This window comes from Macaca nemestrina, chromosome 9 (genome assembly GCF_043159975.1).
Source record: "Macaca nemestrina isolate mMacNem1 chromosome 9, mMacNem.hap1, whole genome shotgun sequence".
Lineage (NCBI taxonomy): Eukaryota > Metazoa > Chordata > Mammalia > Primates > Cercopithecidae > Macaca > Macaca nemestrina.
Window position 1 is genome coordinate 41,269,847 of NC_092133.1, and position 25,695 is coordinate 41,295,541.

Genomic DNA, 25,695 nt, shown 5'->3' on the forward strand with positions numbered 1-25,695 from the left:
TTAACACTGTCAAATTTGGGTGATTGAGAAAACCTATCAAATAATGTCATCTAAGCAATGAATTGAGGCAGAGGGTCAGCTAACATTTGTAGTATTTACTTGGAAATGTTTAATAAATATTGTTAAACTGAAAAAGGGAGGCAAAGACCCTGCACACAGAAAACAAATTATATGGCTAAGAACTTCCTAGACCAACCATACAATTTTAAAATAAAGACTATATAAATCAAGTATGAAGGAGGTAATATGAAGTGCAATTAGATAAGTGACTTCCATAGAACTGTGGAGAAAAGATTTACAGTTATGGCCCAGAAGGGCACAGCCACACAGATCTAACCTTAAGAATTGTTATGTGTTCCCAGAATTCTTAAACATACTTTTCTTGCACTATTATTACTATCATATATTACTGTAGTTTTAAAATTAACTACCCAATATCCCCTTCTGGTTGGGTCCAGGACCCCTGAGGAAAGAGGGACTTACCAATTTCTGAGCCAACTAACAAATCCCTTGCTATCATGTGGTGCTAAACTTGCCCTTTAGTCATTAAAAGCCTCACTAATAACTCCTATTCCTAATGTTACAAGACATGAGTGAAAAAAGTTTCAAAAGTTAGTTCCATACATTTGAAAATAATCTTTCTGGGAGAGAATAAACAGTGGAGAGATCTGTCTTTTAAAATATAGACGTACTCTCGGCCGGGCACGGTGACTCACGCCTATAATCCCAGCACTTTGGGAGGCTGAGGTGGGTGGATTGCTTGAGGTTAGGAGTTCGAGACCAGCCGGACCAACATGGTAAAACCCCATCTCTACTAAAACAAAAACAAAAACAAAAATTAGCCAGGCATGTTGGCACATGCCTATAATCCCATCTACTCAGGAGGCTGAGGCAAGAGAATCACTTGAACCCAGGAGGCAGAGGTTGCAGTGAACTGAGAAAAGGAGAGGCTAAAAAAAAAAAATACATAAAAATAAAGAAAATGAGACGCTGGCTGGGCATGGTGGCTCACGCCTATAATCCCAGCACTTTGGGAGGCTAAGGTGGGCGGATCACGAGGTCAGGCAATCGAGATCATCCTGGCTAACACAGTGAAACCCCGTCTCTACTAAAAATACAAAAAATTAGCCAGGCGTGGTGGCGGGCACCTGTAGTCCCAGCTACTCGGGAGGCTGAGGCAGGAGAATGGCATGAACCTGGGAGGCGGAGCTTGCAGTGAGCCGAGATGGTGCCACTGCACTCCTGGGCGACAGAGCAAGACTCCGTCTCAAAAAAAAAAAAAAAGAAAGAAAAAAATATATATATATATGTACTCTCACAGTGACGTGTCTATGACTGCGTCTAGCAAAGCTTAAGATGAAAGAATAGCAGTTAACATTGTTTATTAAGATTTATCAAATGTAACCCTTCAAAATATTTTATCAAATACTTATCAAATGTAATCCTTCAAAAATATTTTAAAAGATATACTAACAATCCGTTCCTGTAGTACAGTTTTACTTTCTGCTGCTAATGATTCTTCTTTTAGTATCATATTAAAAATCTGAGAAACACGAGTAGACACATTTTCTGGAATAGATGTGAGAGATCCAAGTGCTACTGTAGTAATGGTATCTAACGCAGAGACACTGGAAGACAGCAGATTACCTAGAACAAACAGAAAAAAACAGAAAGATGTAAACTTTGACATAAATATATTTGATATACACATATATATATATTAAATACAGTTCAAACCATTTCAGAGAAGTTGGCAAAAGTATACCCTTGTAGAATTTGTAATAACGAGCTTAAAAGAACTGGCTCACTACAAAGCAAGGAAATATTTAAATATACATTACATATTTTCTATAGTGCTCTGTAAGCCCTTAACATATTTGTAAGTGTATCAGACCCATAACTATAATTCATAGTGCACAAAGAATTAGAATATTCTATAATTAATCTCTAACTAAAAATAATATACAGAATTATGGTAAGTTTACAGAAGAAAAGAAAAACTGGAAATCAATACCAAAATGTATTAATTGTGCTTGGCTTAATGAGACTAGAGTCTAGATGATTTTTAAAATTTTTATATTTCTAGATGTCCAAATTTTCCATAATGAAGATAGTATTTCACACTAAATAAACATACTTTTTTCTAAAGGGAGATAATAGAATAGTTAAAAACAATGAGACACAAACATATTCTGACAATATAGCAAATCATCAAGATATACATGCCCCCCCCCCAATAAAAAGTTGCAGAATGTTTATGCACAGAAAATTTCTAGAAAAAGGCCCAAGAAATTTAACAATAACACCTATGGTGAATGACCCAGGGACAGGAGCCAGAGTCAGGGAAAAAGAGGACTTCTACTTCTAACGTTTATATACTTAGTTACTTAATAAATGTAACAATTTATAGAAAACAGAAGGGAGGGTGGGGAGGGAAAAAGATTTGTTTTAATTCAGAGACAGTAAAGCATTAATCTGCAGCCTGAACAAATAGTTTGTGCATGGTAGAGAGTATTGGTGACACTGTCATCTATGTTTCACAAAATTAAATTATCAGTTTTGAAATCAACATCACACTTAACACATCAAGACTAAAACAGAACAGCCTGAACTTACCAAATAAGGTCTTATGTACTTCTAGCATGGCCTTTTGTTTTGAGCTGCCATCCTTAATTAATTCCTCCATATTATTAAATAGACTATTCAGGTTTTTGCCAAAAATATCCTGAGCTTCTGCATTGTGTTGGTCAACTGCCTTCTTACGATCCAGTTTGGAATGGAGATCAGATACATCTTTTGTAGTTTCTTCAACTGTGTTAAGCAGCTGTATTTTAAAAAATAAGTGTTAGACAAAATGGATATGACGAAAGGAATCTAATGAAAGTATCTACATAAGGATTTATCTTGATAAGAACTAGTAAATTTTCCAGCCTGACCAACATGGTGAAATCTCGTCTCTACTAAAAATACAAAAATTAGCCAGGCGTGGTGGTACACACTTGCAGTTCCAGCTACTCAGGAGGCTGAGGCAGAAGAATTGCTTGAACCTGGGAGGTGGAGGTTGCAGTGAGCCAAGATTGTGCCACTGTCACTCCAGGCCGGGCGACAGACAGAGAGACTCTGTCTCAAAAAAAAAAAAAACAAAAAAAAACTAGTAAATTTTAGACATTGTATCAGAAGAAATGCTTTAACTTATGCTAATTTATCCAGATGCCCAGTAATTTTTATTTCCCTTCCTGTAGCCATCTACACAAGCAAGGAAAACTGATTTTGTCAGTTATTGCAATAATCATGCCTCCTCAGAAATTTTTTCCCTTCTATGTTCTACTATTTCCTCAAAAGTACACCTAATGGCCGGGGGTGGTGGCTCACACCTGTAATCCCAACATTTTGGGAGGCCTAGGCAGGCAGATCACCTGAGGTCAGGAGTTTGAGACCAGCCTGGCCAACATGGTGAAACCCCGTCTCTAATAAAATTCAAAATTAGCTGGGTGTGGTGGCAGGCACTTGTAATCCCAGCTACTTGGGAGGCTGAGGCAGGAGAATCGCTTGAACCCGGGAGGCAAAGGTTACAGTGAGCTGAGATGATGTCACTGCACTCCAGCCTAGGCGACAAAGCAAGAGTCTGTCTCAAAAAAAAAGTACAACTAATAAAAAATTAAATACCTTCAACATCTTTCATCATTAGAACATACTAAATTCTTTTTTTTTTTCTTTTTGAGACAGAGTCTTGCTCTGTTACCCAGGCTGGAGTGCAGTGGCATGATCTCGGCTCATTGCAACCTCTGCCTCCTGGGTTCAAGCAATTCTCTTGCCTCAGCCTCCTGAGTAGATGGGATTATAGGCATGTGCCACCATGCCTGGCTAATTTTTGTATTTTTTTTAGTAGAGATGGGGTTTTACCATGTTGGTCAGGCTGGTCTCGAACTCCTAACCTCAAGCAATCCACCCACCTCAGCCTCCCAAAGTGCTGGGATTATAGGCGTGAGATATTGTGCCCGGCCAGAACATACTCAATTCTTAATGACTAATTAGGTTCAATCATCCCCACAAAGAAAAAGCATCACAACATCACATTCTAAATGTCTACAAAACATATTATAAAGTTATGTTCTATTTTCTTTTTTTTTTTTTTTTTGAGACAGAGTTTTGTTCTTGCTGCCCAGGCTGGAGTGCAATGGCGCGATCACGCCCAGCTAATTTTGTATTTTTAGTAGAGACGGGTTTCTCCATGTTGGTCAGGCTGGTCTCGAACACCTGACCTCAGGTCATCCGCCCGCCTCGGCCTCCTAAAGTCCTGGGATTACAGGCGTGAGCCACCACGCCTGGCTAAGTTATGTTCTATTTTCCAAACTCCAGGAGCAGGAGTAGTTTTTTCATAAGTCAACATCTCCACTAAGAAAGATATGGATGAAATAGTAAAATAATGTTTTTTAAATGGACAGAAATACCATTTTGGGTGAATAAACAGAATATCATAATTAATGCTTAAGCACAGACATTATTTCTACCCATTCTCTATTTAATATGAGTATAAATCAATACAAGGGACAAACCTTGCTGGCAGCATCATGAAGTTTCTCCTCAGTACTTTCCAAAGCTGATGTGATATATTCTTCTTTAACAAGTTGTAATTTAGTTTCTTGCAAATGTTTCTGAGTGGTTTCAAGTTCTTGTGTTTTATTTTGCAGGTCAGATTTACACTGGTCAAGTTCATTTTTATTATCCATAAACAACTCTGTAACCTAAATATAACGTAGAAATTAAAAAATGCTGATCTGGTTGGTAGGATATCTGGCTAGTTCATAAGATTAGAAAAATGAAACAAATTATTTCCATGCAAAAGCTGTAACAAGTTACCCAGTAGATTAACACAAACATGTCATCCGGTTTCTTTCTGCAATCTTACTCAACTCTTTGAGATTAAATAATAGGTTTGGGGTAGTACTATTAATTCTTCAGGTTCCTTCAACATTGCCATTGAATTTGAATAAAACAGTGTTAATGTGGCCCGGCAAGGTGATTCACGCCTATAATTCCAGCACTTTGGGAGGCCAAGGCAGGAGGATCACTTGAGCCCCAGAGTTTGAGACCAGCCTAGGCAACATAGCAAGACTCCATCTCTACAAAAAAATAAAATAATTAGCCAGGTATGGTGGTGCATGCCTGAAGTCCAGCTACTCAGGAGGCTGAGGCAGGAGAGTTGCTTGAGACCAGAAGTTTGAGGCTGCAGTAAGATATGATTACGCCACTGCACTGTAGCCTGGGAATCAGAGCAAGACCCTGTCTCTAAAAAATAATTTAAAATGGCCAGGCATGGTGGCTCACGCCTGTAATCCCAGCACTTTGGAAGGCCGAGGCGGGTGGATCACGAGGTCAGGAGATAGAGACCATCCTGGCTAACACGGTGAAACCCTGTCTCTACTAAAAATACAAAAAATTAGCCGGGCGCGGTGGCGGGTGCCTGTAGTCCCAGCTAGTCGGGAGGCTGTGGCAGGAGAATGGCGTGAACCCAGGAGGCGGAGCTTGCAGTGAGCCAAGATCACGCCACACTCCAGCCTGGGTGACACAGTGAGACTCTGTCTCAAAAATAATAATAATAATTATTATTATTATTAATAAATAAAGGTATTAATATGAGAGTGGCCTGAAAGGTCAGGCCTCTTGCCTACCCTAGTTATATTACTTTTCTTTAATATCCAGTCTCTCCCAATATCTGTGTTCCTTCATCTGATAAACATGTTAACAAAAATGCTTCAGCATTCACTATTTTGTAGTTTTAATAACAAAATCAAACAATTCAGTTAATTTTTTGTAATGTTTCATTAATATAAGCTGTCAGCTTTTTTTATGTGATTGATGATAGTAAAAAATCATGATATAACTTACTTTCAGTATAAGGGTCAGCAAAATAAAATCTTTTTTTTTTTTTAAATAAAATCTTGGCCGGGCGCGGTGGCTCACGCCTGTAATCCCAGCACTTTGGGAGGCCAAGGCGGGCGGATCACAAGGTCAGGAGATCGAGACCACGGTGAAACCCCGTCTCTACTAAAAATACAAAAAATTAGCCGGGCGCGGTGGCGGGTGCCTGTAGTCCCAGCTACTCAGGAGGCTGAGGCAGGAGAATGGCGTAAACCCAGGAGGCGGAGCTTGCAGTGAGCCGAGATCACGCCACTGCACTCCAGCCTGGGCGACAGAGCGAGACTCCGTCTCAAAAAAAAACAAAAACAAAAACAAAAACAAAAAATAAATAAAATCTTAAAGAAGGAGCTGGGTGCGGTAGCTCATGCCTGTAATCCGAGCATTTTGGGAGGCCGAGATGGGTGGATCATGAGGTCAGGAGTTCAAGACCAGCCTGGCCAGCATGGTGAAACCCTGTCTCTACTAAAAATACAAAAAAATTAGCCGGGCATGGTGGCACACGCCTGTAATCTCAGCTACTTGGGAGGCTGAGGCAGGAGAATCGCTTGACCCCAGGCAGCAGAGGTTACAGTGAGCCGAGATCACACCACTGCACTCCAGCCTGGGTGACAGAGCGAGACTCCATCTAAAAAATATATATATACATATATTGAAGGAAAAAATATTAGGTCTTTCACCTTCTAAAATTTTCTTTCAATATTTGCTTTTCACATAACAGTAAATATCATTTTAAATGCTTACCCTATTCAGCTCCTCCTCAACAGCACCAATTTTTTCAATCAATTCTACAATCTGCTCTTCTTGAACAGTTAATTTTCCACTCATGACTCTAAAATAAAGTTTAATATGAGTTTAACAGTTAATATTTTTTCTAACTCCTACAAAATGTATTCCAACACAATTGTGACAGCTACACAAACTCATTTCCAACATTTATCACCATGACTTGATACCCAAGTGTCACCTGATACCCAAGTGTCACTTAATACCTAAGTGTCAATAAGCAATAAATACAAATTACAAAGAACAAATTATATTCCTTGTCTTTGTTTTATAAATGAAATATTTTTCCCTTGCCCTAAATTCTGAAACTAAGAATCCCTACCTATGAGGGGAAAAGTATGTGTGTACCCAATTTGAGAAGCTAGAAAGCTAACAGAGGACTGACTGTAACTCAAAGTAGAGAGAAAAAGGAATACAACCTAAGTGTCTATAATCAGGGATACAGAATATAAATATGCCCCACAGAATGTTGGAAAAATGTGGGACTAGGCCGGGCGCAGTGGCTCACGCCTATAATCCCAGCACTTTGGATGGCCAAGGTGGGCGGATCACGAGGTCAGGAGATCAAGACCATCCTGGCTAACACGGTGAAACCCCGTCACTACTAAAAATACAAAAAATTAGCCAGGAGTGGTGGTGGGCGCTGTAGTCCAAGCTACTAGGAAAGCTGAGGCAGGAGAATGGCGTGAACCCAGGAGGCGGAGCTTACAGTGAGCCAAGATCGTGCCACTGTACTCCAGCCTGGGCAACAGTGAGACTCCGTCTCAAAAAAAAAAAAAAAAAAAGTAAGAAAAGAAAACGAAAAATGTGGGACTTGAAGGCATCAGGTATCTCAGAAGGAAGGGGTAAGATTAGGGGTTAAAAACTGAGACTTAAAGTATGTATACAGAGCAATCATACCCCCTGCTGCAGCAACATGCACACACACCAGCACAAACACCACCCTCACACCACCACATAACCCTCATGAGAACAAAGGATTACTCTCTAGAGCAGAGTTTCTCAGCCTCAGCACTAGTGGATCAAATAATTCTTCATTGTGGGGATGTCCTGTACATTTTAGGATGTTCAGTACCATCCAAGTCATGACAATAAAAAATGTCTCTGGACCCTGCCAAATGTCCTCTGGGGGACAAAATCACCCACCACCACCACTCCCCAAACACCACTTCCGATGAGAGCCACTAGTCCTCAGGAATTGCAGCAGAATTTCCAGATTCACTTTCACTAGACACCATGGATTGCAGAAGGTTTAGGGACTAGAAATGAGCATTTAGGTGTAAATCTGCATACTAAAATGATGGGATCCTCAGCCTCCTATACCCATTCTAATCAAAAAATGTCAGCAGCTAGAAAAATCTCCAAGCAAACTGGGTAAGTCTTCTCAGGAAAGACTGAGGCCTTGTCCAAAAGAAAAAAAATCCAACAAAGAATGATATCTGATGGAAGCCCAGACTTAAGACTGAGATCACCACTTTTTCATCTGCAGTGAACTCACAGATCCATAATCCTCACCCATGTACAAAGCTTCTAATCCATCTTAATTGCCAGCCAAGTCATTAGACATTTGAAGAAAATAAATACAAATGACAGATATCACAACAGGGAAAAAAAAAATCCCAAAGGAAAGAAAAACAGAAAAGAGGCCGGGCGCGGTGGCTCACGCCTGTAATCCCAGCACTTTGGGAGGCCGAGGCAGGCGGATCACAAGGTCAGGAGATCGAGACCACGGTGAAACCCCGTCTCTACTAAAAATACAAAAAATTAGCCGGGCGCGGTTGTGGGCGCCTGTAGTCCCAGCTACTCGGGAGGCTGAGGCAGGAGAATGGCGTGAACCCGGGAGGCGGAGCCTGCAGTGAGCCGAGATCGCGCCACTGCACTCCAGCCTGGGCGACAGAGTGAGACTCCGTCTCAAAAAAAAAAAAAAAAAAAAGAAAAGCAGAAAAGAAAACATTAATAACATTAATAATGTTCCTGAGATAAGGAACAGATCTGTAAAATAAGAAGATGTTATAGTTTTCAAAAGGAGGGACAAAGATGGCAGAAAAGAGTTTTTAGAAACTAAAAATTTGACAGCAAAAATGAAATTCAACAAAAATATTAGAAGATGAAGTCAAAGTCAAAAGAAGTCATAAAAAGTAAAATAGAACAATGCTTTTCTCAAGCACAAAGCTCACAGGTCTTCCAAACCCACTTTAATGGGTCTCTGATTTCTTGAGTATTAGTAAGTTTCAGAAGTGAATGCCTGTATTTGCTCATCTAATTCTTTGATAACAACCAACAATTTTATATTTCACATTATGCTTAAATGACAAAGATTCTTCCGTGAATACAAATTCCCTTAACATATTAGCTAAAGATATTGTTGACTAAAGGAAAAGCTAGAAAAGAGCTGTAAGAGAAGAGTTAATTCTAATAGTCTTTTAATTAAATATATTAGCTTTTTATTAGAAATGGACCTTCTACGGCCGGGCGCGGTGGCTCACACCTGTAATCCCAGCACTTTGGGAGGCCGAGGCGGGAGGATCATGAGGTCAGCAAATCAAGACCATCCTGGCTAACACGGTGAAACCCCATCTCTACTAAAAATACAAAAACAAAATTAGCAGGGCATGGTGGCAGGCGCCTGTAGTCCCAGCTACTCAGGAGGCTGAGGCGAGAGAATGGCATGAACCCGGGAGGCGGAGCTTGCAGTGAGCCAAGATCGCGCCACTGCACTCCAGCCTGGGTGACAGAGTGAGACTCCGTCTCAAAAATAAAAAATAAAATAAAATAGAAATGGATCTTTTATGCAAAATGGGATTATTTGAAATGCTTTTCTTATAGTGAATGCCAAAGGGTAAGACAATATTGTTATTGTATGGATGACATGATTTTGATATGGTTTTAAAATGTCTATTAAGCTTGGCTTAAATAAAGCATTATCCTGTTTTAAATGTTGGCTGTAGTTTTTGTGATTCTTCTCTGACTGACACTGTACTAATTCCAAAAGTTTTTTCAGACAAAACTATCTCAGATTATGCCTCATGTCTGTTAGAGAACAAACACTTAGGATTTTCACAAGGGTTTTTAGTTTTAGGTTTTACATTTAAGTTTTTAATCCATCTTGAGTTGATTTCTGTATACGGGCATTAAGGAAGGGGTTCAGTTTCAGTCTTCTGCATATGGCTAGCCAGTTATCCCAGCACCATTTATTGAACAGGCAGTTTTATCTCCATTGCATGTTCTGTCGAAGATCAGATGGCTGTAGGTGTGTAGCTTTATTTCTGGGCTCTTTATTCGGTTTCACTGGTCTATGTGTCTGTTTTTGTACCAGTACCATGATGTTGTGGTTACTGTAGCACTGTAGTAGTCAGGTAATGCGATGCCTCCAGCTTTGTTCTTTTTGCCTAGGATTGTTTTGGCTATTTGGGCTCTTTTACACTTCCATGTGAATTTTATAATAGTTTCTTCCAATTCTGTGAAGAATGTCATTGGTAGTTTGAGAGGAACAGCATTCAGTCTGTAAATTGCTTTTGGTGGTATGGCCATTTTAACAATATTGATTCTTCTTATCCATGAGCATGGAATGTTTTTCCATTTGTTTGTGTCAACTCTGATTTCTTTCAGCAGTGTTTTACAATTCTTACCGTAGAGATCTTTCACCTCTCTGGCTAGTTGTATTTCTAGGTATTTTACTGTTTTTGTGGCTATTGTGAATGGGATTGCGTTCCTGTTTGGCACTCAGCTTGGACATTATTAGTATATAGGAATGCTACTGATTTTTGTACAACAATTGTGTATCCAGAAACTCTGCTTAAATTGTTTATCAGATCTAGGAGCTTATGGACAGAGACTATGGGGGTTTTTCTAGGTATAAAATCATATAGGCCCGGCTGGGCACGGTGGCTAACACCTGTAATCCCAGCAGTTTGGGAAGCGGAGGTGGGCAGATCACTTGAGATCAGGAGTTCAAGACCAGCCTGGCCGACATGGTGAAACCCCATCTCTACTAAAAATACAAAAATTAGCCACGCGTAGTGGCAGGCGCCTGTAATCCCAGCTACTTAGGAGGCTGAGGCAGGAGAATTGCTTGAATGTGGGAGGCAGAGGATGCAGTGAGCCAAGATCATGCCACTGCACTCCAGCCTGGGCAAGAGAGCAAGACTTCATCTCAAAAAAAAACGGTGGTATAGGCCCTGACAAAGATTTCATGATGAAGATGCTAACAGCAATTGCAACAAACCAGAAATTAACAAATGGGAGGTAATTAAACTAAAGAGCTTCTGCATAACAAAAGAAACTATCACAGGGCATGGTGGCCTGTAATCCCAGCACTTTAGAAGGCTGAGGTGGGTGGATCACCTGAAGTCAGGAGTTTGAGACCAGCCTGGCCAACATGGTGAAACCACATCTCTACTAAAAATACAAAAATTAGCCGGGCATGATGGCAGGCACCTGTAATCCCAGCTACTTAGGAGGCTGAGGCAGGAGAATTGCTTGAACCTGGGGGGCAGAGTTTGCAGTGAGCCAAGATTGTGCCACTCTGGGCAAAAGAGCAAGACTCCATCTCAAAAAAAATAAATAAATAAAACACACACACAAAGAAATACTATTCGAGCCAGCAATCCCATTACTAGGTATATATCCAAAGGAATATAAATTGTTCTACCATAAAGACACATGCACACATATGTTCATCATAGCACTATTCATAACAGCAAAGACGTGGAATCAACCTAGTTATCCATCCACAGTAGACTGGATAAAGAAAATGTGGTACATATACACCATGGAATACTACACAGGCATAAAAAAGACAAGACGGCCAGGTGCAGTGGCTCATGCCTGTAATCCCAGCACTTCAGGAGACTGAGGTGAGTTGATCACTTGAGGCCAGGAATTCAAAACCAGCCTGGCCAACACTGTGCATGGTGAAACCCCGTCTCTACTTAAAAAAAAAAAAAAAAAAAAAATTCGCTGGGCATGGTGGCAGGCGCCTGTAATCCCAGCAACTCAGGTGGCTGGGGTAGGAGAATCACTTGAACCTAGGAGGCAGAGGTTGCAGTGAGCCAAGATCACACCACTGCACTCCAGCCTGGGTGACAGAGCAAGACTGTCTCAAAAGAAAAAAAGAACGAGATCATGTCCTTTGCAGCAACATGGATGGAGCTGGATGCTGGATGCCATTGTCCTAAACAAACTGACACAGGAACAGAAAACCAAACACTGAATGTTTTCACTTATAAGTAGGAGCTAAACCCTGAGTACACATGGACACAAAGAAGGGAACAATAGTCTCCTAGGCCTCTTTGAGGGTGGAGGGTAAGAGGAAAGTAAGGATTGAAAAGCTATCCATCAGGTTCTATGATTATTATCTGGGTGACAAAATAATATATACACCAACTCCTGTTACATGCAATCTATCTATAGAACAAACCTGCACATGTACCCATGAAACTAAAATAAAAGTTAAAAAAAAAGAGCAAACACCATATTTTAAATCATGGGATTAAACAAACAAAAACTAAAGTTACTTCTTAAGTTCAAAAATAAAATCAGAAAGATGAAAGCCAGTAATTGATATCATTTCTAAAGATTACAGGCCAGGACTGGGTGCCTCACCAATTACTTTTTACTTCTAAAGCATCAAGAAAAGAACACCTCCTTTAGTGGTGGTAAACTGTTATCTAACCCACAATCTTACATTGTTCTGATTCTAGGGCATCTTACTCCACATTCATGGAGTACATTATGACAGCTGGAAACAACACAGAAAAAAGTAAGTTTATTAAATGATTTATATACTATTAGCGTGTTAACATCTATAAAAAAGTTCAGTAAAAGATTATACTAAAATGCTTCTGGTTATTATTAATTAGGTCTAATATCTTTTATCACTATTAACTTTTAAAAAATGCTCTGTGAAAGTATTGCTTCCTACTATCTTCAAGGATAAACACAATCAAGAATTTTCAAGTTATAGTCCTTAGCATCCCTCTTGCCTTCTTCCCCTTGTTTTCTCTGTTGTTATTGTTGTTTTATATAATGGGCCTCAATAAAAGCTTTCCTTTGAACAACTACTCCAGGGCTTTAAAAAGTGAACAGATTAGTGGTTGCCAGGGGTTAGGAATCATGAAAAAGATGGACTGAGTGCGACTATAGTGAATTAGCAAGAGAGTTCCTTGTGATGATAGGATAGCCTGTATCTTGATTGCAGTGGTGGTTACACAAATCTATACAAGTGACAAAATGGCACAGAAGTATATACACATGTTGATATGGTCTGGCTCTCTGTCCCCACCAAAATCTCATGTTGAATTATAATCCCATGTTGGAGGAGAGGCCTGGTGGGAGATAACTGAATGATAAAGATGGACTTCCCCCTTGCTATTCTCATGATAGCGAATGAGTTCTCACAAGATCTGGTTGTTCAGAAGTGTGCAGCGCTCTCCTCTTCACTTTCTCTCTCCTGCCGCCATGTGAAGATGTGCTTGCTTCCCCTTAGCCCTTCTACCAGGATTGTCAGTTTCCTGAGGCCTCCCCAGCCATGCCTCCTGTAGAGTCTGTTGAACTGTGAGCCAATTAAACCTCTTTTCTTTACAAATTACCCAGTCTCCGTGGTTCTTTATAGTAGTATAAGAACAAACTAATATACATATTGTATCAAGGTCAATTTCCCAGCTTTGGTATTGTACTATAATTGTTATTTATTTTATTGTTTTCTTTTTTTTTTTTTTTTTTTTGAGATGAAGTCTCTCTCTTCTTCCCCAGGCTGGAGTGCAATGGTGCTATCTCAGCTCACTGCAACCTCTGCCTCCCAGGTTCAAGCGATTCTCCTGCCTCAGCCTCCCAAGTAGCTGGGATTACAGGCCTGCCACCACGCCCGGCTAACTTTTGTATTTTTAGTGGAGACAGGGTTTCACCATGTTGGCCAGGCTGGTCTCAAACTCCTGACCTCAGGTGATCCACCCGCCTCAGCCTCCCAAAGTGCTGGGATTACAGGCATGAGCTATGGCGCCCAGTCTATTTTTTATTTATCTTTTTTTTTTTTTTTTTTTGAGACAGAATTTTGCTCTCATTGCCCAGGCTGGAGTGCAATGGCGCTATCTCGGCTCACCACAACCTCTGCCTCCCAGGTTCAAGCAATTCTCCTGCCTCAGCCTCTGGAGCAGCTGTGATTACAGGCATGTACCACCACACCCGGCTAATTTTGTTTTTAGTAGAGATTGGGTTTCTCCATGTTGGTCAGACTGATCTCAAACTCCCAACCTCAGGTGATCCGCCTGCCTTGGCCTCCCAAAGTGCTAGAATTCACAGGCATGAGCCACCACACCCAGCCTTGTACTATAATTATATAAGAGATAACCACTGAGGAAGACTGGGTGAAGAATACATGAAACCTCTCTTGTACTCTTCTTGAAACTTCATATGAATTAATGATTTAAAAACTAAAAGTAAAGATTTTATAAAGTGTTTGATAGCTACTTGTTAATGTCAAAACAAAATAGAAGCCTAGGCAGCATGGCGACACCTTGTCTCTACAAAAAATTGCAAAAATTAGCTGAGTGTGATGGCTCATGCCTGTAACCCCAGCTACTTGGGAGGCTGAGGCAGGGGGATCACTTGAGTCCAGGAGATTGAGGATATAGCAAGCCAAGATTGTGCCACTGCACTCCAGTCTGGGTGAGAGTGCACACTCACCCTGTCTCAAAAGAAAACACACACACACACACAAAATGAAGTATTTATCGGCACTTGATATAAAGATTTTATTTACTGCTACGTAAGTTTTACTTCAAATAGCCTGTTATCAGAAATGCTTATTCTTGGAAATTAACTCCATAGCCAAGGGCTTACCTAAAATTTTCTTCAGAAATGTACACTCCATTTTTCTCACGAGCTGCAGCAAGATCTCGTTTTAAACGCTCTATCTCCTCCGTATACTCCTACACAAGAGGAATGTTGAAGGTGTCAGTTTAGTACTTTTTTCATTCAGTATGGGAAGGATATGCATCAAATAAAAAGTAAAGTTAGCCTTTTTATGTCTTTTAAAACATAAAGAAGCATGATAAAAAGTTATAACCATACTTGTTAATCAATATTAATTTGTATAGAAATAAAGTCTTTCAAAGCTCCTTTTTAAATGCACTCATTCTAAAAATATGGACTTCCCAAGAAAAACCACAACCTCCAGTACCCAGGTTGGTAGCAGTATTTCAAACTAAAATGAACCAGGATTCCTTAGAAAAGCATCTGATTCCAGGACTGAGGTAGGAAATACTCAAGATGAACACAGAACATCTTGTCAAATAAGGCAAGGAAAGAAGCTAAACAAAGACTACTAGGCTAATCAAAAGGACTCAAGAAGCCACCTGAAGAGATAACCCCTTAATATAGATTGGCTCTGTCTCCCCACCCAAATTTCATCTTGTAGCTCCCATAATTCCCACTTGTTGTGGGAGGGACCCAGTGGGAGATGATTGAATTGTAGGGGCAGATCTTTCCCATGCCGTTCTCATGACAGTGAATGGGTCTCACAAGATCTGATGGTTTTATTTATTTATTTATTTATTTTTTGAGACAGAGTCTCGCTCTGTCTCCCAGGCTGGAGTGCAGTGGCCCGATCTCGGCTTACTACAACCTCCGCCTCCTGGGTTCAAGCGATTCTCCTGCTCAGCCTCCCAAGTAGCTGGGACTACAGGCGTCCACCACCACTCCTGGCTAATTTTTGTGTTTTTAGTAGAGACGGGGTTTGACCATATTGGCCAGGCTGGTCTCGAACTCCTGACCTTGTGATCCGCCCGTCTTGGCCTCCCAAAGTGCTGGGATTACAGGCTTGAGCCACCGCACCCGGCCCTGATGGTTTTAAAAATGGGAGTTTCTCCACACAAGCGCTCTCTCTTTGCCTGCTGCCACCCACGTAAGATGTGACTTGCTCCTCCTTGCCTTCCACTATGATTATGAGGGCTCCCCGGCCATGTGGAACTATAAGTCCAATAAACCTCTTTCTTTTGTAAATTGCCCAATCTTGGGTATGTCTTTATCAGCAGCATGAAAACAGACTAACATACCCCTGGCCAAAGATGAGCCAATCTGAGCATCAGTGAGGAGAAAAACTACAGTCAGTTAACACAAACAATTTAAATATATGAGATTATAATGACACTAAGAAACCTAGGAAACCAACTCATTATTCTCAAAATTGGCAAATAAAGGAAATTATCAAGCATGTGTCCTGCCTTTCCTATAAGAACTATACCTCTAAGTAGATGAGAGAAAGAACCTTTTAATAGAAGCACAGGTTGAACATCCCTAATCTGAAAACCTGAAACCCAAAAGTTTGGGTCCAAAAGTCCCAAACTTTTTGAGCACCGACATGACACCAGAAATTGAAAATTTTGCACCTGATCTCATGTGACAGGTCACAGTTAAAACACTGTCTCATACACAAAATTATTCAAAATATTGCATAAAATTACTTGCAGGCTACATATATATGGTTCTATGAAACAAAAATGAATTTCATATTTAGACTTGGGTCCCATCCCCAATATACCTTATTATGTATACGCAAATATTCCAAAATCCAAAATATCTGAAATCCAAAACACTTCTGGTCCCATGCATTTCAGATAAGGGATATTCAACCTGAGGTTCAGCAATCAATTAAGAAAGAATAATTGAATTCAAATATTACCATATTGCAACCTTAGAAAACTATTGACCAAGTCCCTGAATATTGTCATTGCCCATAAAAAAGACAAAGAACCGGCCGGGCGCGGTGGCTCACGCCTGTAATCCCAGCACTTTGGGAGGCCGAGGCGGGATGATCACAGGGTCAGGAGATCAAGACCATCCTGGCTAACACGGTGAAACCCCATCTCTACTAAAATACAAAAATTTAGCCGGGCATGGTGGCGGGTGCCTGTAGTCCCAGCTACTGGGGAGGCTGAGGCAGGAGAATGGCGTGAACCTGGGAGGCAGAGCTTGCAGTGAGCCGAGATGGTGCCACTGCACTCCAGCCTGGGCAACAGAGTGAGACTCCGTCTCAAAAAAAAAAAAAAAAAAGAGAACCAGAGATTATATACTTCTAAATGGAAGAAGACACTACGGCTTATGAATTAGTTTTGCCAAAAATAAATAAGACAAAACTTGAATTTAATTAAGCCTCAAGATTCAGCTTCCAATTTACAGAAAATACAAAGAACAGAGGAACACGTCAAAAGATACTACGGTAAAACTCTACAGGACAAACATACAGATATTTCCACAAATAAATTATAAGAGGAAATAAATATATATATACATATATATGTTACCTATACATGTGTATGTTATATACATATCAATATGCAATATATGTATATGCTATATATACATAAATATATAAACATCAAATAAGCATGTTAAAAAGATGCTCAACATCATTAGCCTTTAGAAAAATTCAAGTTAAAAACCACAATGAGATATCTATTACCTACCACACCTATCAGAATGACTAAAATAAAAAAGTTACAACACTAAATGCTGGTGAGGATATGAAGAAACTAGATTACTCACACATTATAAAATGATATAGCCAATTTGAAAAACAGGCAGTTCCCTAAAATAATAAACATTCAATTATTATACAACCCAGCAATTGCACTCTTGGGCAATTATCCAAGAGAAATAAAAATGTATGTTTACATAAATACCTATAAATGAATGTCAATAGCAGTTTTGTTTGTAATAGCAAAAAAACTGCAATCAGCTCATATGTCATTCAATAAGTGAAAAGTTACAAAAACTGTATGGTACACACTCACCATGGACTACTACTTATTACTAAAAAAAAAGATCTGCTGGGTGCAGTGGCTCATGCCTATAACCCCAGCACTTTGGGAGGCCAAGGTGGGTGGATCACAAGGTCAAGAGTTTGAGACCAGCCTGGCGAACATGGTGAAACCCTGTCTCTACTAAAAATGCAGAAAATTATCTGGACATGGTGGCAAACACCTGTAATCCCAGCTACTTGGGAGAGTGAGGCAGGAGAATCGCTTGAACCTGGGAGGCAGAGGTTGCAGTGAGCTGAGATCGCACCACTGCACTCCAGCCTGGGCAACAGAGTGAGACTCCGTCTCAAAATAAATAAATAAATAAATAAATAAATAAATAAATAAATAAATAAGGCAATCTCAGACCTTTACATAATATATGATTCTAATCAATAACAGTCTTGAAATGATAGAGGACAGATTATTGGGTGCACTCCAGCCTGGGCAACAGAGTAAGACTCCATCTCAAAATAAATAAATAAATAAATAAGGCAATCTCAGACCTTTACATAATGTATGATTCCAATCAATAACAGTCTTGAAATTATAGAGGACAGATTATTGGGTACCAGGAAAGGAGGGAGATGGTGGGAAGAAAAGTGGTAACAAAAGGGCAATATGAGGGGTCCTTGTGGTGATGGAACTGTTCAGTATCTTGATTGTGGTAGTGAATACACGAACCTATACATGTGACAATACTGTCTAGACTTAAATACACATACACACACACGTAAGGAAAATTGGGAAAGATCCGTGGATTGTTATTAATATCAATATCCCCGTGGTAATATTCTATAGTTCAAGAAAATGTACAAAGGATTTCTCTGTATTATTACTTTTTTTTTTTTTTTTTGAGACAGAGCCTCACTCTGTCTCCCATGCTGGAGTGCAGTGGCGCGATCTCAGCTCACTGCAACCTCTGTCTCCTGGGTTCAAGTAAATCTCCTGTCTCAGCCTCCTGAGTAACTGGGATTACAGGCACGCGCCGCTACGCCCAGCTAATTTTTGTATTTTTAGTAGAGATAAGGGTTTCACTATGTTGGCCAGGCTAGTCCCAAACTCCTGATCTAAAGCAATCCGCCTACCTCGGCCTCCCAAAGTGCTGGGATTACAGGCATGAGCCATTGTGCCTGGCCTGTTTTCTCTGTATTATTTCTTATAACTGCATGTGAATCTATAATTATCTCAATAATAAAAACTTTATTTAAAAAAAAAACCAAGGAAAGGAAAAAGTAAAGCCAGACTGGGAGGAAATATTTGCAAATCATATCTCATTAAGGGCCTGCATCTAGACTACATGAACTTCTTACAACTTAATAAGAAGACAAACCAATTAAAATTGGGGAAAGCATTTGAATAGACATTTCACCAAAAAAGATAAACAAATAGATAATAAGCACAAGAAAAGATGTTCAACGTCATTAGGGAAATGCTAATTAAAACCATACTGGAGCCAGGTGTATTGGCTCACGCCTGTGATCCCAGCACTTTGGGAGGCTGAGGCAGGCGGATCACAAGGTCAGGAGTTCAAGACCAGCCTGGCCAACATGTTGAAACCCCATCTCTACTAAAAGTACAAAAATGAGCTGGGCGCGGTGGTGCACACCGGTAGTCCCAGCTACTCGGAAGACTGAGGTCGAAGAATCGCTTGAATCTGGGAGGCAGAGGTTGCAGTGAGTCAAGATCGTGCCACTGCACTCCAGCCTGGGTGAAAGAGCGAGACTTCATCTCAAAAAAAAAAAAAGAAAACAAAAACAAAACAAGTGGGCCGGGCGCGGTGGCTCAAGCCTGTAATCCCAGCACTTTGGGAGGCCGAGACGGGCGGATCATGAGGTCAGGAGATCGAGACCATCCTGGCTAATACGGTGAAACCCCGTCTCTACTAAAAAATACAAAAAACTAGCCGGGCGAAGTGGCGGGCGCCTGTAGTCCCAGCTACTCGGGAGGCTGAGGCAGGAGAATGGCGTGAACCCAAGAGGAGGAGCTTGCAGTGAGCTGAGATCCGGCCACTGCACTCCAGCCTGGGTGACAGAGCAAGACTCCGTCTCAAAAAAAAAAAAAAAAAAAACAAGTGTTGAAAAGGAGGTGGAGAAATTGCAGACCTCATAAACTGCTGTAGGAAATACAAAGTGGTAGAGCTACTTGGAAAAGTTTCTTAAGCATAAACTTACTATACAACCCAGAAATTAAATCCCTAGATATCTACCCAAGAGAAAAGAAAACACATCAACACAAAAGACATGTAGAGAAATGTTCACAATGGCATTATTGGAAATGATCCAAATGTCATATTATCAGCATATAATTGAATACTATTCAGCAATAAAAAGAAATAAACTACTGATACATGTTATAAATGGAACCCCAAATGTTATGCTAGGCAAAAGAAACTTGATGCAAAAGACCAAATACTACATGATTCCATTTATAGGAAATTTCCAGAAAAGGCAAATCTATAGACAGAAAGCAGTTCAGTGGCCACATGATTGTAAAGGAGCAAAGGGAAATTGGATAGTGATACAAATTTTCTAAAACTAGATCGTGGTTATATTCCACAACTCTGTAAATGCACTATAAATCACTGAATTGTATGCTTACATTAGGGGGTGGGTGTTATGGCATGTAAATTATACCTCAAAAATGCAAATAAATAAATTTTGTAAATGTAAATAAATGAAAATTTTGTTAAGAGTACCAACTCAGTTGATAAAGTTGGTAAAGTCAACATATTAGCATTAGAAAAAAATATGTTAACACGTAAGATATTTAGTTTAAATCACTATATAAAAAGCCTTCCATGGGCAATTTACAAATGTTGTTTAACAATTATCTCCCACTTAAGTTTCTTATTTTCACATTTGTCAAGCAAGATTACATTATGCTCCAAAATTCACAGTTACCTTAATAAGAGCTTTTTTGGTGAGTTTCTGATTCACTTCAGGCTTATTCAATATGTTCTTTGCTCTATGAGCATATTCCAGTGTACTCAGCGTTTCCTGTCATAGAAAGGAAAGATCAATTAGTGAAGATATTGTGAGAATAATGTAGTTCTGTTATCTAAAATGTTATATAATAACTTAAAGTAATATTTCATAGTTGTATCTAATTTTAAAATCTAGTCATTAAGACCACTATGCCCAACCTTTAAAAAGGAAGCTGTTCAATCCTTTTTTCCCTTCTCTTCAATTTTCATAGTCTTGACCCTTAGGATAATTTCCTTTAGACTATTCTTAAACTCAATGATGGCTCACATTTGTAATCCCAGCACTTTGGGGGCCAAGGCATGAGGGTCACTTGAGTCCAGGAGTTCGAGACAAGCCTTGGCAACATAGGGAGACCCTGTTTCTACAATAAATAGATAAATATTAGTTGGGCATGGTAGCATGTGCCTATAGTCCCACCTAGTTGGGAGTCTGAGGTGGGAGGATCACTTAAGCCCAGGAGGTTGAGATTGCAGTGACTGTGCCATTGCACTCCAGCCTAGGCAACAGGTTTGTTTGTCTCAAACAAACAAAAAAACAAAAACAAAAAACCACAAAGCTCAATGAATCTACCAACTGATGAATAAACAAAATGTCCCATATCAGCCGGGCACAGTGGCTCACGTCTGTAATCCCAGCACTTTGGAAGGCCAAGGCAGGTGGATCATGAGGTCAAGAGTTCGAGACCAGCCTGGCCAACATGGTGAAACCCTGTCTCTGCTAAAAATACAAAAATTAGCTAGGCGTGGTGGCAGGCGCCTGTAATCCCAGCTACTCGGGAGGCTGAGGCAGGAGAATCACTTGAACCCGGGAGGCAAAGGTTGCAGTGAGCCAAGACCATACCATTGCACTCCATACTATAGAATATTATTCACCCATTAAAAGGAATAAAGTATTGCTGCTACAATACAGATGAACCTTGAAAACATTATGCTAAGTGAAAGAAGCCAGTCACAAAAAAACCACATATTACATAATTCCATTTATATGAAATATCCAGAACAGGCAAATCCATAGATGCAAAAAGCAGTAGTGTCCTAGAGCTGGGAGTGGGGCAAATGGAAAAGTAATTTCAATGGGTACAGGCCTTCTTTCTGGGGTTACGAAAATGTTCAAAACTTAGATTTCGGTGACGGTTGGACAGCTCTGTTAATATACTAAAATTATTAAATTAATATACTTTAAATTGGTGAATTTTATGATATGTGAATTAAATCTCAATAAAGTTTTTTTTTAATGAAGGGGAAGTTGGAGACCTTAAAGAAGCTTTTTTGTTTTTTTGAGACAAAGTCTCACTCTGTCACCCAGGCTTGAGTGCAGTGGCTCAATCTCAGCTCACTGCAACCCCTACTTCCTGGGTTCAAGCAACTCTCCTGCCTCAGCCTCCTGAGTAGTTGGGATTACAGGCGTGCACCACCACGCCCAGCTAATTTTTTGTGTTTTTTAGTAGAGACGGGGTTTCACCATGTTGCTCAGGCTGGTCTTGAACTCCTGAACTAAGATGATCCACTCACCTCAGCCTCCCAAAGTGCTGGGATTACAGGTGTAAGCCACCGTGCCCGGCCTAAAAAAGCTTTTTAAAATCCATTTAGGTCAAGCGAGGTGGCCCATGCCTAAATCGCAGCACTTCAGGAGGCTGAGGTAGGAGGATCCCTTGAGCCCAGGAGTTCAAGATCAGCCTAGGAAACATAGTGAGACCTCCGTCTCTATTTAAAACAAAACAAAACAAAAAACAAAACTTAGCCAGGCCTGGTGGCTCACACTTGTAGTACTAGCTACTCAGGAGGCTGTGGTTGGGGGAATCACTTGAGTCCAGGAATTTAAGTTGCAGTGAGCCATGATCATGCTACTGTACTGCAACCCTGGCAACAGCATGAGACTCTACTTCTAAAAATAAATAAATAAATAAACAAATAAATAAAATTTCCACTTAAGGCAGATGATAGCAATAAAATAAGACTACATTTTACCATCTTTGTTATTTCTCTTGGTTTTTCTCTCTGTTCTCACACATCCAACGCCATCTTCAGTGTTCTCTAAGCAGCCTTACCACACTAGCGAGCATTCACTTTACCTGCTCCTAAGTCCTCAATTAAATCTCCATATACCACCCACTGCTAATGACCACAGCAATTTTCTTTGAAGACTGTGTGGAAAAGCCATTGAGAAACTGGCTTTTTAAGGTTAAAAACTCTGCCAGGAAGGAAAAAGATAACTTCTTCAGGAGTGTCCTCCTGTATATGTTCATATGCAATGTCCAGATTGTTTTACATTATAGCATAGAATGAAGCAAGCTAGGCCCGGCACAGTGGCATACGCCTGTAATCCCAGAACTTTGGGAGACAAAGGGCGGTTCACCTGAGGTCAGGAGTTTGAGACCAGCCTGGTCAACAAGGTGAAACCACATCTCTACTAAAAATACAAAAATTAGCTGGGTGTGGTGGCAGGCGCCTGTAATCCCAGCTACTTGGGAGGCTGAGGCAGGAAAATCGTTTGAACCCGGGAGGTGGAGGTTGCAGTGAGCTGAGATGTCGTCATCGCACTCCAGCCTGCGGGATAAGAGCGGGATTCATCTCAAAAAAAAAAAAAGAATGAAGCTACTAAATGAACTTTTTTTATTCCACCAAATATATATATATATATATATATTTTTTTGAGATGGGGTCTCCCTCTGCCACCCAGGCTGGAGTGTAGTGGCATGATCTCAGTTCAGTGCAACTTCCGCCTCCCAGGCTTAAGTGATTCTCCCACCTCAGCCCCATAAGTAGGTGGGACCACAGGTGTGCACCACCAAACCCACCTAATTTTTTGTATTTTTGGTAGAGACAGGGTTTCGGCAGGTTGCCCAGGCTGGTCTCGAACTCCTAAGCTCAAGTGATCCACCCACCTCGGACTTCCAAAGTGCTGGGTTTACAGGTATGAGTCACTATGTCCAGCCTAGTAAATAAACTTTTAAAATATATAATAGCTAAATAAGAATTACAGCTACTACACTCGCAGCTTGCTTTCAAAGGGCTTACCTCAAGATTGAGAGATGCAGGAGAAATTGTTGCAATTATAGATGTTCTTGTACGCCCTCCAAGAGAATCCTGGAGGATTCTAGTTAGTTTAGATTCTCGATAAGGAACATGAGGTGTTCTTTCTACAAGGGCGGTAATAACCCTTCCCAAAGTCAACAGGGATTGATTTATATTTCCAGCTTCCCGAGCTCTCTTATCAACAGCTCCAGAACGGCCGATGTTTTCACTTCCTGCAAGATCAACCTTTAATTTCAAAAATAAAAATAAAAAGTGAGTCTATTGGATTTGGATTCAAAGACTTTCATTCTTATAGTATACATAATGTATTAAATAGCCAGCAAAATAATTTTTCTGTAATTAATAAATTTGTTCTCCCACTACAAAGCTAATCACCCAGTGACCACAAAAACTGTCTCAAGGGCAAAATTTCAAGCTGCTCTATAAGGTGTTTAAGAGTGAAACAGTAGTATTAAGGTGGATGCTTACCAAGTTCAACTTTCCAATTTTAACAAGCTCTTCTCCATCAATCGTAGTTTCTTTCATATGTATTGTAACAGAGAAAACTGAGTGGGAACGACTAGAAAACAATATCAAGTTGCCCAGTCATTATAATGTAAAACAGCATTTCCTGCTTCTGAAATACTGAAAACAGGAAAGGAAGATCTAAATCCACATGGGTAGAGAAAGATAACATCAGACAGGAGATATCAAGAATATTCTGGAAGATAGGAGATGGATAGAACAGTGATTAGGATTTTGTTTTCTCCTATCTACTGCCTGCAAAAGCGGCATCAATAAGAAGCTATCTGAAAAAAAACTCCAAAAGACTTAGAATCCTGAGGCACCTCTGAAAGCTGGATGTGGATGGGGTCGAAACATTTGCCTGGTATGTCAAGAAGAGATGGCTTGCAATCAATCTGCTATTCATAAGAACCATTTGAAGTATGTCATTACCATAAATTCAAATGGTACCAGGCAAGGCATTAGTTTACTCTTCCACCTCCCCATCCATGTCAGCTGTTGTGTACATGCACAAGTACACTTCTCTGCTTTGAGACTGTCATCAGAAATAGGTGACTCCTATCCCCTAACAGCAGAAATAGTAAACAGCATGATTACTAAAACACTACAAGATAATCACTGCTAGATTATAAAATGTTCAAAAGTCTACCTTATGCTAAATACTGATATTCAGGCCAGGGGTGGTAGCTCATGCCTGTAATCCCAACACTTTGGGAGGCCAAGGTAGGAGGGTCACTTCAACCCAGGAGTTCGAAACCAGCCTGGGCAACATAGTGGGCCTGCCATCTCTACAAAAAAATTTCAAAATTAGCTGGGCATAGTGGTATGCTCCTACAGTTACAGCTACCCTAGAGGCTCAGGTGGGAGGATCACTTTAGCCCAGGAGGTCAAGGCTGCAGTAAGTCATGACTGAGTCACTGCACTCTAGCCTGGGTGACAAAGTAAGATGTTGTCTTGGGAAAAAAAACAAACAAGCAAAAAAACAAACAAAAAAAACCAAATACTCTGCTTTTATCTTAGGGGAAAAAAAATTATACAGATGACCAAAGACATTCTTTTTGTATCCAATGGCAGTTGGTGAACATTATCATGTTTGTTAATATCATTGACAGTTGACAGAGAATCTGGTAAGTTTCAATTTTCTTCTTTGTACTTTCATGTTACTTAAACAAAAAATTAAGTATCTTTTTTTTTTTTTTGAGACTTATTGCCCAGGCTAGACTTACTGCAATGGCTCGATCTCAGCTCACTGCAACTTCTGCCTCCTGGGTTCAAGCAGTTCTCCTGACTCAGCCTACCAAGTATCTGGGATTACAGGCACACGCCACCACGCCCAGCTAGTTTTTGTAATTTTAGTAGAGACGGGGTTTCACCACATTGGCCAGGCTGGTCTCGAACTCCGGACCTCAAGTGATCCTCCCGCCTTGGCCTCCCAAAGTGCTGGGATTACAGGCGTGAGCCATCGCGCCCAGCCAAGTAGCATTTTTATAAAAATTATTTAAATTATTTAAAATTACAGAAAAGGAGGAAGATCCAAGGAAAAGCATAAATGCAAACTATAGATCTGAATTATAATATTCATCTCCACCAGGCGTGGTGCCTCATGCCTGTAATCATTTTGGGAGGCCGAGGCGGGCAGATCACGAGGTCAGGAGATCAAGACCATCC

General features: G+C 40.3%; 1 protein-coding gene across 1 annotated transcript in view; it reads right to left on the bottom strand.

The window, feature by feature from the left end:
* LOC105480250 (kinesin family member 11) overlaps positions 1–25,695 on the bottom strand; it is a 67,688-nt gene that overhangs the window by 23,236 nt on the left and 18,757 nt on the right. Inside the window, exons 7-14 of the mRNA XM_011738839.2 lie at positions 23,992–24,082; positions 23,506–23,748; positions 20,405–20,500; positions 14,545–14,633; positions 6,664–6,751; positions 4,557–4,745; positions 2,617–2,824; positions 1,475–1,647 (exon numbers count right to left, since the gene is read on the bottom strand). Of these exons, the coding sequence (XP_011737141.2) occupies positions 1,475–1,647; positions 2,617–2,824; positions 4,557–4,745; positions 6,664–6,751; positions 14,545–14,633; positions 20,405–20,500; positions 23,506–23,748; positions 23,992–24,082 (1,177 nt within the window). The remainder of the gene's footprint in view (positions 1–1,474; positions 1,648–2,616; positions 2,825–4,556; positions 4,746–6,663; positions 6,752–14,544; positions 14,634–20,404; positions 20,501–23,505; positions 23,749–23,991; positions 24,083–25,695) is intronic.